Raw genomic sequence first — 13,742 nt, 5'->3', positions numbered from 1 at the left:
GAGAGAGAGAGAGAAATGGTTTTGGAATGTGTTGTGTTTGTCTTTTAGTCTGACTTTTTTTAGATTCATGCAGCGAATCCGAGCTTTTGAACATCAGAGCATCGTCTTTTTTTTGGAGTATGATTTGTTGGAATGCGAACATCGTTTTTTTGTCATTGAATTGGGCTTTCTTTCCCTTATTTTTATGAAATAATCATTTTTTCTTAAGAAAAATGATATTCAACTTATAACAAACTCGATTAACTTTATATTAGTTTATAGAGACACCAACATCAAACATTAAATTAAATAATCAAACACTTGTTGAAAAGAATGAACTAGTAGTGAACATCATGTGTTTATGTCATAACTCTCAAACTTACTCGAACTTTGTTTGTGTATGGATCATATCAATGACATATCATGGCTATAAAAGCCTGTAAAGCTAAGGTATGGGTAGAACTAACGCATTGATCACAGTTGTAGATATCTAAATAAAAAAATAAAAACTAAAAACTAAGTTTTCACATAAATTCAACAAAAGAAGAAACAAATTTCACAAAGCAATGCCCAATTTCAGAGAACTAAGATCAAGTTCATTCCTCTATAACTAACAAATGTAAGAAACAAGACCGAATTCATGAAAAACAAGATATCTATAATAGACAAGCACCCGGCCGGCCATATCTGTAGAATACAAATCTATAAGTAACAAAATCCAAAAACGAAGAATCAAAAAAAAAAAGTTGAACAAAAATTAGAGTAAGAATGTGAAAGAGAAAACGTGATGAATGAAATGTGTTGCGGTTAATGAATTTACAGCCTTCTCCACTTTTTGGATGACACAAAACTGCAACACCATGCAGATGACAAAAGAATCGTTTGTGAGATCACATAGATTCTATCATCTCAAAAACACTATTCAACTTCTAACAATGGCTATTTTAACAAATAAAATCCCCAATTTCAAAGAAAACGGGTTTTCGAATTTGAAGAACAAGGAAAACAGAAAATGATGCATAGTTATAGTACAAAGACAATCATCAATAGATTAAGCATTCTTCAAGAACCATTTATGGATTTACCTCTCAGAGAAAATCATGTTCTTCTGATAATCAACAAAAGACAAAGAACTAGAAATGTGTTGTTGTTCACAAAAATTTAACACCAACAGTATGTCAATAGATTATACAATCTTCAAGAACCAATCATAAAATTAACTCAAATTTTCTAGATAGAACACATCTAAACTACAACCTACTCCATAGCACAAAATTAACACAATGCAGATGATGAAAGAACCGTGTGAGATATCACATAAATTCTATCATCTATGTCAAGAGCTAAATGTTACTTAACAATCAATAAAATCAAGAACTCTCCACAAACACAAAAATTACATTTCTCTCTTCTGTGAATCCTCTACCTTCTCTAAGGAAATTTGAAAATCGCAGATCTCAATATTTGAGAAAACGAATTTCTAAATATCAGTTTCAAAATCTTGACAACTACTTATTGAGAATGAGAATTCATTCAAAATACGCTCTCGGAAACAACAACTTATATATTCGAATGATTGGAAGAATCGAAGCAAACAACAACGAAATGGATTGACAAAATCTCACTGATCTAAAGCTAGGCTAACCTCGATTGAGGATAAGATTCCGGCAACGGTCATCAATCGGAAATACTCGAGATTTTATGTAATACTCGAGATTTACTGGACAAGTGCTAACTCAAAAGAACATCATTCTCACCGTAGTTTCACTCTTTGCTACAGTAAGTAGAGTAAGTAAGAATTACACCATGAGGAATTAGAGTTGTTCGACGGCTTCCCCACCGTTCAGAGTTGCTCGAGGGCTTCGGTGGAGAAATTAATCTCAAGTGATGCGGATCAGGTATCAAAAACAGGTCTCCAACAGTCACTCAACAGATACCAGAAATAAGGAGTAGAAAACTCGTAGAAAAAGGCAAATTCATGCCGCAAATAAACTGATTTAATTCATAAAACATAAGTTCCCTAACAACTATTACAATACCCATATTTATATGGGTTACAATATTTGGAGAATAAGTGACCTCAAGCTAAAAAAAAACTAATTAAATGTAAATCCTAATAATTATAAAACAACTCACTAAATCTATCTTAATAATGAAATATCAAAGATTACGAAACTATAATTAAATGTTGCCTCATATACTCATGCATCAGACTTCCTTGGTTTGAAAGAATTCGTCCTTGAATTTGAACAATTGATTGTAGAAAATCCAGACAAAATCTTTCATTGCTTCAAATCATCTTTTGACAGCTTCCCTTGCAATTGAATTCTTCCTTTTCCAAATAAATAGATATTTGGAATAAATGTTTGATCATGATCCAATAAATTTTCTCTTCAACTTCAATCTAGCAATCCCAAAATTTCCTCCATCACCCTTGATCTGATTGATAAAATTAACTACGATTCTGGGAATCTGCATGATGTAGGAATTAACTCCAAGAAAATCAACAAAATTATTGTCAATATCCTTCTTCAACACTTTGATCGCACCTTGATTGGCGTTTTCATCTTCTTCCACACCACAATTGCAACAACAAGCCTCACAAAAACAATCATCATAAATCGGTGGCTTACTAAAATCCACAACACCATTTTTTTTCTTTTTCTGAATTATTATTGACTAAAAAATTAAAGATAAAATCATAGTCGAAACTAACAGGTTCTCCCCTTTCACCTGACTCACACGACGGAGCATAGCAATGAAATGAGTCAATGCATATCTTCCCGTCGGAATCGTCACCATCTTGGTTGAAAGTTTCGATGCGATCAATACGTTGATGAAAGGTGGTAACGTCTCTCTCCCAATTGGAACTCTTAAGACCCTATCGTCGAGCTTCGATGCGATCGATACATACCGCAAGTTGTTGAAGCATCCTTTTGATTTCAGCCATGTCGTTGTTGACGTCACGACCCTACATTCTGAAACCTCCGCCTCTTCGCCTGACCTGAGACATGGAATCCACCAAGCTCTCGCCAGAGCTCTGATACTAACTGATGCGGATCAGGTATCGAGAACATGTCTCAAACAATCACTCAACAAACACTAAAAATATGGAGTAGCAAACTCGTAGAATGCCGCAAATAAACTGATTTAATTCATAAAACATAAGTTCCGTAACAACTATTACAATACCCATATTTATATGGGTTACAATACTTGGAGAGTAAGTAACCTCAACCTAAAAAGGAAAACTAATTAAACGTAAATCCTAATAATTATAAAACAACTCACTAAATCTATTTTAATAATGAAACATCAAAGATTACGAAACTATAATTAAATGTTACCTCATATGCTCATGCATCGATCATCAAGGATGTGGAACTTTTTCATGAGGAAGTCCTTTTGGTTTTACTTCATGCTTCTCTTTCACCATCTTCGTTTCGCCATTTTATTTTCCATGTTATTCTCTAAACCATTGTGGTTCTGAGTTTTTCCTTCTTGGCCAACTTGGTGTCCGGGACTCTGGGGGGGGGGGGGGGTGCATGGCTTTCTTCTGCTTCTTGTTGTTATCCATTGAAATGGAAGCGGCAGAGCTGTAAAACGTAATGTTCTTGGCTTAGATTTATGTAGTATCAAAATATGTATGCATACTCATGCCTTGCAGGGCTGCTAGGCAGCTACATGTGGCCACCATTTGGACATTGTGATTGACACAAAGCAAAGAGAACACAAGTGTTATTCTTACTCTTAGTGTGTATAGGAGCAACATGGTCTTCTCAAGCGTCTAATCCCTCTTGCTCCTCCTTGGAATAATCGGATTGGAGTCTAGACTTGATTTTATATCCTAACGAGATTACAGGTTTATATGAGCAGGACACTAGAATATACTACTGGAATGTACTGATGGATACCTTTAATTTTACCCTTTCGGTTTATTTGTCGCTTCTTCTCTGTCCAATTTTGGTATGTTCTCCTATTGTTAGATGCTACACCATTGATTTCATGTCGAGCAATACGTCAAGTAAAGTGAATGGAGATGCAAGGGCAGTAAATGGAAGTCATAGAGTTTAGGACAACCGACAATGTATGAAGTAAAGAAAACTAAGGAAAATGGCGAGAATGGCATATTGATAAGTGTTGGAAAAGACCTCACAATGCTTTATATATGGCTACTGAAAGGCAAATGGTGAGAATGGCATATCGATTAAGTATTGGGAAAGGCCTCACAATGCTTTATGGTTGCTGAGTCTTTCGCAAACAACTGAAAAGGAAGGTTGAAGATGACGACCACCTCAGTTCAGTCTTTACTGAAGTTGGCCACAAGTCTATATCTCATCCCAACTACACAGTTCTATGTAGTTGTAGAAATATGAAAGAGCAATGCCTAAGGTGTCATCTACAGAAGTCCAATTTGGAGTATTCGGTTACCACCCGGGCAATTCTACAACATTCAGAATAAAGCCTTCTCCCAACTATTTGTGTTGGTTGCATGAATCGTGGTACTATTCTTTCAAAATCACATGCACAGCCACAACATGCATTGGATTTTTTTCCAAGTAGCAAGATCAGTTGATTTTGAAACTGAAAGGGTGTCTTACCCCATACTGATTTGGATGAACTTGCATATCAATGGAGCTGGCATTTGCCTGTTCCAACACAAACAGCACACTCACCAGCATCTCCAGCAACATGTCTCAAGCAATGATTGATTTTGTCATTCATAACATCCTGCAACCAGAGAACTCATCATCTTAGAGTGAAAGCACAATGTGGCCTCTAAGACCAATAACCACAATTATATTGATTATTAGTTCACTAATTAGTACTTGAGCAAGAGAAAAGCAATATGTTAGGGGCAAGCTTCCTTATAAGGGGGACTTAAGATCCTATACACGCCTTCGTGTTTGAGTATGTTATAATTATATTCAAAACCAGAAGACCTACATTACTGTCAACTCTCAAGTAAACTTGGTTAAGTGCCGACATAGCAAAGATTTAGAACCTTCTGTGACAATGAAAATAAAAGAATGCAGTCTATTGATAGGTCTCTATTGATATTTAGCTTTGGATTACAAACACATATCAGGCACGCAAGCTCCCTTAGATTCCATATCAAGTTAAACAACACTATAACTTGAATAACATATTGTTGTGCGACAACAATATCTGATCCTATACAAGCATAATAATATATGTGTGTGTGTGGCTGATCCTATCCAGTTAACTCAAATAAGCATCAGCAGAACTTAAAAAGCAAAGCTGTAAACATTTCTGCTACAAAGAATGATTCAATAAAAGGAAACAATAAGGAAATGCCATAGTCATACCACAAGTAGCGGATGAAGGCCAAGAGGTGCAGTCACCATATATGACACACCAGGATGCTCCTTTGCAGCAGCAGCTGTCAGGGATGGAATGTCCTGCAAAACAACATATAGTCTTATCATTCATTCTACCATTACATCTTTTAAACATTCATAGAGACTTCATCGAAATCAAAATTCAATTGCAACCAACCATAGTACCTGGTTCCAATGTCTTCTTGGTAAGAGGAACAACGGGCTTACAATAACACGATTGACACCTTGCTCAACACACGAATTGAACGCGTCTTGAAGGTTTTGCCAACTCCTGATCATACAACATTTATAGACAAGATCACTATTTCACTCACATATCTATAAGCAAACAAGAATTGCATTATGTTCACATAATATACAAACCCATATGACCAAAATACTAACCAAAAACTAATTGAGAGATTCAATCTTACCATATGAGCAGGCTCCACTATAGCATACCCAGTTCTCTTCCTAAACATATCCACAAATTCAAAAAAATCCAAACTTTTTACATCCCAGTAAAAAAGTAACCACCTTTCAGCTGTTAAATACAAACCCAAAATCTCAATCATCTTCTAGAACCTCACTTACTTACTTAGCATGAGGAACCGTGGTCGACGATGATGACGCCATCTTTGTCACCAACTCCGTTCCCGCCGGCAATGCTCATGAAGGGGCCTCTTTGAAACCAGCTTCATATTTAGTGACCAGGAAACGACGACGTATAGTGTCCAAATAATGGTGGATGGGCACGTGGAAATAAGGATGGATTGTCGAGAGTAAAAGGAAAATAATGTGTTTTCTTATTCCAAATCTCCAATCACTAGAGGAAAAGAAGTTGTCCAAAATCGTCAATTTCAAGTCTGAAGGGTCGTTGAAAAACCCTCATTTAAGGTATGTGTATCGAAACCAAAACCGCTACTAAAAATCATAATTTACCAATGCAAAAGGGCAAATGTAAATGTAATCATTCTAAAAAAAAAAAGGGGGCAAATGTAAATTTGGGCATGGAGTGAGTATGCACTGTAGATATGACAATGTGAGTATCTGATATATATTATTCCCTTATTGCTTTGGAAAATTCATTTTGTTTTATTGTATCATTTCGGAAAAAGATCATAGTACGTATTCACTATACAATAATATCTTGTTTTTCTTCGATTACATTCAATAATCTTTTGATGATTTGAACTATTTATTATGTTTTGTATGTAGTATAAATGGGGAAATGAATATGAAGTTGGTGTTGGTCCTAGTTTTCCATATGATCATTATTAAGCTCTTCGTCTCCATTGCTTATAGATCTGCCTTTCTTAGGTAATGCTTTATTTAGAAGTCAATTGCTTGCATATGACAGTACAACACCTGCCTTAGCTCCCTTAAGTAATGCATATGATGAATTATCACCAACAACCCATCGTTATCGATTGTAACAACTTCTGGTATAGCTAGAATTCATGTCTATTCCACTGCCACTAGGCACTGGCCATGGTTTCATTTTGTTGTCTAATAAGGTTAACCCAACAGACAATGGAGTTACTATATTTAGATCACATAGGTTTCTCTACATTTATCAACAAATCGAAACAGATTAATCTTCATTTAAAAAAGAAGTTTCTCTCAATCAGTAGGAATTCCATTACATGATAAAGAGCAAATATCTGATTAAATGTGAATTGTGGTGTTCAAAGTTCGATATTTTCCAAAATTTATCCTCCTCTGATATAATTAAAATCGAAATAGTGTTTACGTAAACATCTTATATCTGTACATAACGCATAAATAACCGAAAATCATGAATTTATACTCTCTAAACTTATGTCACCGTATCAAATGACAATCCCAAAAATGAACAAGCAAAGTTGTGGAAAATGCATATCAGAACTGTTACAAAAGTAGTAGGATTCTTTACCCAGCATCACAAGCAACTAGGAAAAACACATGACAACTTTACTACAAAGACCAAGAAAAAAGAAAAAATTGAAGTCACACCTCTGCTGAGAGTGAGTCACTGATTCAACTCCTCCATCTTTCTTCTGGGTCCAACTCTGCACACACATTGCTTCAACCTCAAAAAGCTTCCTTCTTTACCTTCCCCCATCTCATATTCTCGCGAGAATTTCACACCCCCCAGCTTCAAATTGGGATCTGGTCCTTCACGTGAAAGCAAACCATGACTCAGAGAGCACTATACTTGACCTCCACAGCTTCTCATCTTTCACCAAAGCCCTAATCTTTTGAGCTCCGAATGAAGCGAGCAACAAAGTCACAGTTCAAATGGAAGCGCAAGCTTTTGATGTGCTTGTGCTTTGGGACCTTGGTCCTTCTTATGCACACTCACTACTCTCGGATTATGACTCTCGCTTCAATTCGTCCCCAGATGAATACAATCCAACGGCCCAAGATTGCCTTCTTGTTCATCGCACGCAATCGGTTGCCGTTGGATATGCTCTGGGATGTGTTCTTTCAGGTAGTTAGGGGATTCATTGATTCAATTTGATTAAAAAGTTGTGATTTTTAGTTTGAAAGGTTTAATTTTTAATGGTGTTGTGATTGCAGGGTGGAGAGAGCAAGTTTTCGATTTATGTGCACTCCAGGCCCGGGTTTCTGTTCAATAAGGTCACCACCAGATCGGATTTTTTCCTGAATCGTCAAGTCAATGATAGCATACAGGTGGCATTTTTAGTTCTGAATACATGAGTTGTCGATTTCGCAATGTTAATGTGTGTTTGTGAGGCTTGATATGTTTGAATTGGTTTGCTACTAATACTGTACAATGTAAATGTACATGTGTTTGTGGTGTTTGAGTGGATGGGGCTTTTATAGTTAGTTCATGTGTTCTATACCAGGTAGATTGGGGAGAGGCGACCATGATTGAAGCAGAGAGGATATTGCTCAAACATGCGCTCGAGGATCCTCTTAATCAACGGTTTGCGTTTGTCTCTGACAGGTGAAGATTAGCTTGATGATTTTTTCTGCTGGTTCCTTGTTCAGTTTGTCGATCTTGATGGTGTTCATTATCTAACAATATTTCAGTTACTTGATTTCTTTTCAGCTGCATCCCGCTTTACAGTTTCAAGTATATATATGACTATGTCATGTCAACAAGAACCAGTTTTGTAGACAGGTGAGTGGACCAACTCAAATATGCAGTGCTATAAAGAACATATGAAATAAAGGATTGTTTGTGGAAACTAGTCAGCAGCCATCAGTTGGTCTGCTCATTCCTTAATAGTTGAAAGTTGAAACTAGTTGATTTCAAGTCATTTGTATTTTAATGCATGAAAAAGCTACATAGGTTTCATCTTTTGAGTGCAACTTAATTTCCTGTGGGAAATAACTTTACACAATAATACAGAGCTGCATCTGAATATTGTGCGTCCATTCAAACTTGGATTAGTAAATTTTATTCACTTTAAGTTTGATGACTATGTTTCCAATGCTGTCCAGTTGTTTTCTTTTTTAAGGTGGTCATCTTTGAAAGTATGTTTAACTATTAACTTGTGGAAACAGCTTTGCTGATACAAAAGATGGCCGTTACAATCCAAAAATGGATCCTATTATTCCTGTACAGAACTGGAGAAAAGGATCTCAGGTATTCAATTTGGAATATTTGCTACCTGAATTTTTGTACAATACTAAAAAGCAAGCCTAACAAAATGGTTATTGTACTCCGACTATACTACAGATCCGCTTATTCTTGTACTTCTCTTTTTCTTTGTTGCAGTGGGCTGTGTTGACCAGGAAGCATGCAGAGGTTGTAGTGAAAGACAATACAGTGTTTCCTATGTTTCAGTTGTATTGCAAGGTAAGTTGATGTTTAATAATGAGTTGGAAATGATGTAGTCTTAGTTAGTCACCAACATGGTGCCTCTTGAGATTATTTAGACATTCCATAGATATGTATTGGAAAATTGAAAAGCAGGAAGGCAATCATAGATTCATAATGAATAAGAAAAGGTGGCACATTGTAGTCTTTCTGTACTTCAAAGTTAAATTAAATTCACTTGTCCCGGGTGATCCTGGAACTGGAGATGACAAGCTTTTACTTTGTGCTGGAAAGCCATGCTTGCAATGATTAGTTGAGTGCACAGGATTCTACTTACTTTTGTGTACCCCTTTTTAGTTTGTTACCATTGTCACAGAGCAGTGTGTCATCTTACCTGTTATAAGCTCATAGTTGACCTGTTTAATGTTTTATTATCATGCAGAGGAAGTCTTTACCTGAATTTTGGCGGGATCGCCCTGTTGTAAGTACCTTTCTTCGTTTTTTTAATTTTTAATCAATTACCACATCAGTTACCCCATAACAGTAGTCTTTCCCCAATACAAGCAAGTTGACATATCAAATGCAATATCATACTGAATTTATGAAATCACAGATATTACTTTTAGTAAAAGATCCAGTGTAATTTTTTCTGACCGTCTTTTTTAAGAGAGAAACTGTCTTTTTCTGTTTTTGCAGCCGGCTGATACCTCCAAGGAGCACAATTGCATTCCTGATGAGCATTATGTTCAGACATTACTTGCTGTAAGACAAATTCCTGTTTAACTATTGTGAGACTCAGTGATTAATAGAGTTTGAATTAGTTCTCCTTAAGATTGTTAAGAGCCTTCTTAACCTGAAGTCTTTGCCACCTTTGTTGTAGGTATCATAGGTATGTAATTAAGAATATATCTAGGTCAGCATTAGAGATTGTAAGATTTGATTGAACCAATATGTTAGCAACATTTTTGGTCATATGTATGGTTACTGGTTCATATACAATTATCTAAATGATATTAATTAAATTTTGATTATTTTAATTATAATATCAAAGATAGACGCATCTATCTGAACAATATTGGTGTATTATGGAGGAAGGTATACATAGGCAGATACACCTTTAGATGTGATTTTCACTGTTATTTATGGTTCTCTTTTCTTATCTCCACCCTATTTACATCGGAAAGATTAAACATCTTTGAGCTGAATAGTTTAAATTTCAGCAAGAAGGCCTTGAAGGAGAAATCACGCGAAGATCACTGACACACTCATCATGGGATCTAACATCCACAAGAGATCGTGAACGCCGTGGATGGCACCCTATGACCTACAAATATTCAGATGCTACTCCAATGTTGATTAAATCTATAAAGGTATGTATACTTTTCATTTGGCATCAAGCCATCCTTTAGCTATCATTATCTGAGGTTGGAGAATTGGAGCAACTAAATGTTGACGGGTTGCCTTTCTAGTTAAAGAATCAAAGTCATTAAGAATTGGTTGATAATTTGGCACAACATTCAACCTTTAATGGTTCAGTGGCACCAAAATATATGCTCAAGTTGATTGGAAATTACATGGTTGCACACTTGCACTAGAAAGTTTAATCTTGATGTTTGTATGAATTACTTATTGGAATTTCAAGCAGTGGATGTTCTCAGAGCAGTCTATGTATAGTAGTATTTCCACTGATTAAGAACCAATAAGCTCCTTCAAATGCTTTGAAAACTAGTATTTAGTCCAAATGCCTTCTTTCTTCTACAAGCTTCCAACTGATTAATCCCCTGCAATGGCTCAATTGTGTTCAAGGATTAAGTTCAGTACTATCCCTGTACTGATTTGGAAAACTCATGAAATTGCATTCAATGTATATATCATTGTTTTTGTAAAAGTAGAATAACTCCCGGCCCTAATGAACTTATGTGACTTTTTATTTCAGGATATCGATAATATCTACTATGAAACTGAGTATCGAAGAGAATGGTGTAGCAGCAAGGGGAAACCCTCTCCGTGCTTTCTCTTTGCGAGAAAATTTACCCGTCCTGCTGCTCTTAGGCTTCTCAACACAGTAAAGATTTTGTCAATGTTTTAGCTTTAGCTTGGATACTTTTGTCAAGGAGGTCCTATATGATAATATGTCTTTTTCTCATTTGACAGACTACACTGGAGCTTAGATGAAGGATCAAATTCTAACGGGACTCAAGTTTATTCTCAGCTAAACCAGATACCAGTGTATTAGAAATATTCACGAAATCTACAGTGAGCAAAAGAATTCTGTAAATGTGTATTTACTAATCACATGTTGTATATGTAATATTCTTTTAGAAAAACAAATAAGTCGGGTTTAGGCATCCCCGCATGATAAAAATAAAAAGAAAGAAATAAACAAATAGAGCGACATGAGATCAATGTACTGTTCTAGTTTTCTGCATCACCAAGATGCATTGTGATCATTGTAATCTCAACAGTAGTCTCCAATTGAGGAACAATGCATTGTGATCATTGCAATCTTAAGTTCTTAACAGTTGGCTCCAACTGAGGAACAATGCAATTTATCTAATTTTGAGTCACAAGAACATTGGTACCGTGTAAAACGATTAAGCCTAGAGCTTAGAACGGTTCTATTAACAGGTTTCTCTTCTTTCTTCTGAAACAATTAGGTGACCTAGAAAATTGTCAGGGTTTGATACAAGGGTTGCTTCTGATCAGATTTAAGCTCAAGAATATTAATCATGAAGAATTGTGGATCACCTTCAGTTGCTCATGCTAAGAAGACTTTGAACTCTCAGAGTGCCACATATGTCCCTTAAATTCCTCTTCTTTCATCATCAGAAGTTCAGAACTGGTGACACCCTTACCTCTCTATGCTTCAATTGGCTAAGCAAAAAGGCACAGTGTCATCTTGGGATAGGTAGAGGGAATAAGAATGACTTTTCCCAAAAGTGCTTCCACCGAGCCGACGTTCATCTTGCTTGTTACACACTGCTCACTTGCGTGGGATATCCTCGTTGGTTCTCTCTCACTCTCTAAAATCCCTTCCAGAAGTTCATATTCCAAACTGCTACCTACGTACAAAACGGTTGGGTCAAACATCAATGGATTTGACAAAGATGCAAACACGTGTCGCCATCGAGAAGCTCCACGTTTCTTCTGACGTTTATTTTAACAGTTTTGGGAACAGTGTCGGTGGAAACAGTCCCTGAGAGTAGTACAAGTGGCATGTGGTCGCCTGGTCGGCACGCTACTGTGATGGTCGTTAATCGTTATAGTAATACCAACTACCTCATTCTACGGATGCAATTAACCAAGAGAAAGACTAATTACCATGAAAGGTAAGGTTATTTTTAGGGATAAAATCCCCACAAAAGCCAACACGCTTTGAGAAAGAATATTCACCCTGCTTTATTCATCAGCATCTTTTGTGATTTTGACATTCAAATATCATATTTATGTCTTATGAAAAACATGTAAAATCAGATACGAATTATGAGATTTTGAAGTCTTTGGCTTAGAATCTTCTTCTTTTTGTTAAAGGAGAGAGTTGATAAGATACGAGTTTCGGAAAATGTTCTAGAGTAGTGTTATCAAAAACAAGAACGAGAATCATGAACTTGCTAGATCGATGAATGAACTGATTTTCGTATATTCTTGATCAAATCATCAAAATAAAAGCATAAAAGCTTAAAGGTATATATCCTCTATATGTGCACATTAATTTGTACGCAGGCTGCTCCTTTTTCTAGAGATTTCTGGTTTTGAAATGGACATACTTAGACCTCAAGTAACTGATTACATATTTAAGAGATTTGATATCCAAATTAGAGTAATTCTCAAGGGTTTGGTTTTGGAATGAGGTTATATATTAAGACTTAGTTTGGAAGTCAAGAATCTCACAGTTATATATATGCACTTTTCGGGGAATTAAGCCCTAAGGAGATTTGATCTTTCTTAAATAAGGTGGATTCATAAAATTAAGATTTCATCTCCAAGGCGACTATATTGATTAACAATAGCGCTACGGAAAATTCTAGTATGCAGATAGGCATACCATACAGACCAAAATTTGTGGCTGCAATTATCATTTACCCCTCATAATCCCTCTCCGTGTGTAATGATAAGACAAATTTTCAATCTGTATTCAATACAGATCTGTACAACAGATGAACCCTAGGGCTACAGGCAAAAATTGCATAGAAGGGTTTGTACCCTCATAAGCCCTAGCCTCTCCATGTGTAATGATAAGGCAGATTTTCAATCTGTATTCAATACATATCGATCTGTACAACAGATGAACCCTAGGGCTACGGGCAAAAATTGCATAGAAGGGTTTGTACCCTCATTTGTACCCTCATAAGCCTCTCCATGTGTAATGATAAGGCAGATTTTCAATCTGTATTCAATACAGACCTGTACAACGGATGAACCCTAGGGTTACGGGCAAAAATTGCATAGAAGGGGACTACAACCGCCCTTATTAATTACAAGGCAAATCATAAAAATATATTCCACTGTAAAAGATATTCGATTCCCTTCAAACCCAGCCATGCAATGCCATCACTAGATTATACTAGATGATACTAACTAGATACCTTGTGGTATTCAGTTTGAGTTCGTATATGGATGAGTTCTTCGAACTTGAAAGTGAGAGACAT

At 36.1% G+C, this 13,742-nt stretch overlaps 1 protein-coding gene and 1 pseudogene across 1 annotated transcript; one reads left to right on the top strand and one right to left on the bottom strand.

Annotated features, from left to right (window-relative positions):
• Positions 1 to 4,608: 4,608 nt before the first annotated feature.
• On the bottom strand, positions 4,609 to 5,994 carry LOC101301325 (annotated as a pseudogene).
• Positions 5,995 to 7,327: 1,333 nt separating this feature from the next.
• On the top strand, positions 7,328 to 11,410 carry LOC101304206. The gene is made up of 10 exons (XM_004304605.1): positions 7,328 to 7,794; positions 7,884 to 7,997; positions 8,174 to 8,274; positions 8,380 to 8,451; positions 8,838 to 8,919; positions 9,052 to 9,132; positions 9,536 to 9,574; positions 9,790 to 9,855; positions 10,314 to 10,463; positions 11,030 to 11,410. Exons 1-10 carry the CDS (start codon positions 7,573 to 7,575, stop codon positions 11,180 to 11,182), a joined length of 1,080 nt encoding a protein of 359 aa, XP_004304653.1. The 5' UTR covers positions 7,328 to 7,572; the 3' UTR covers positions 11,183 to 11,410.
• The last annotated feature ends 2,332 nt before the right edge of the window (positions 11,411 to 13,742 follow it).

This window comes from Fragaria vesca, linkage group LG6 (genome assembly GCF_000184155.1).
Source record: "Fragaria vesca subsp. vesca linkage group LG6, FraVesHawaii_1.0, whole genome shotgun sequence".
Taxonomy (NCBI): domain Eukaryota; kingdom Viridiplantae; phylum Streptophyta; class Magnoliopsida; order Rosales; family Rosaceae; genus Fragaria; species Fragaria vesca.
Note: the sequence above shows the minus strand (reverse complement) of the source record. Positions and strands in the feature narration are given on the sequence as shown.

Bases quoted from the DNA above. Each gene is read 5' to 3' on its own strand.
- LOC101304206 (XM_004304605.1), top strand. From the start codon at position 7,573: ATGAAGCGAGCAACAAAGTCACAGTTCAAATGGAAGCGCAAGCTTTTG. The intron at 7,795-7,883 runs GTAGTTAGGGGA...TTGTGATTGCAG, and splicing joins TCTGGGATGTGTTCTTTCAG to GGTGGAGAGAGCAAGTTTTC. The intron at 9,856-10,313 runs GTAAGACAAATT...TTTAAATTTCAG, and splicing joins ATGTTCAGACATTACTTGCT to CAAGAAGGCCTTGAAGGAGA.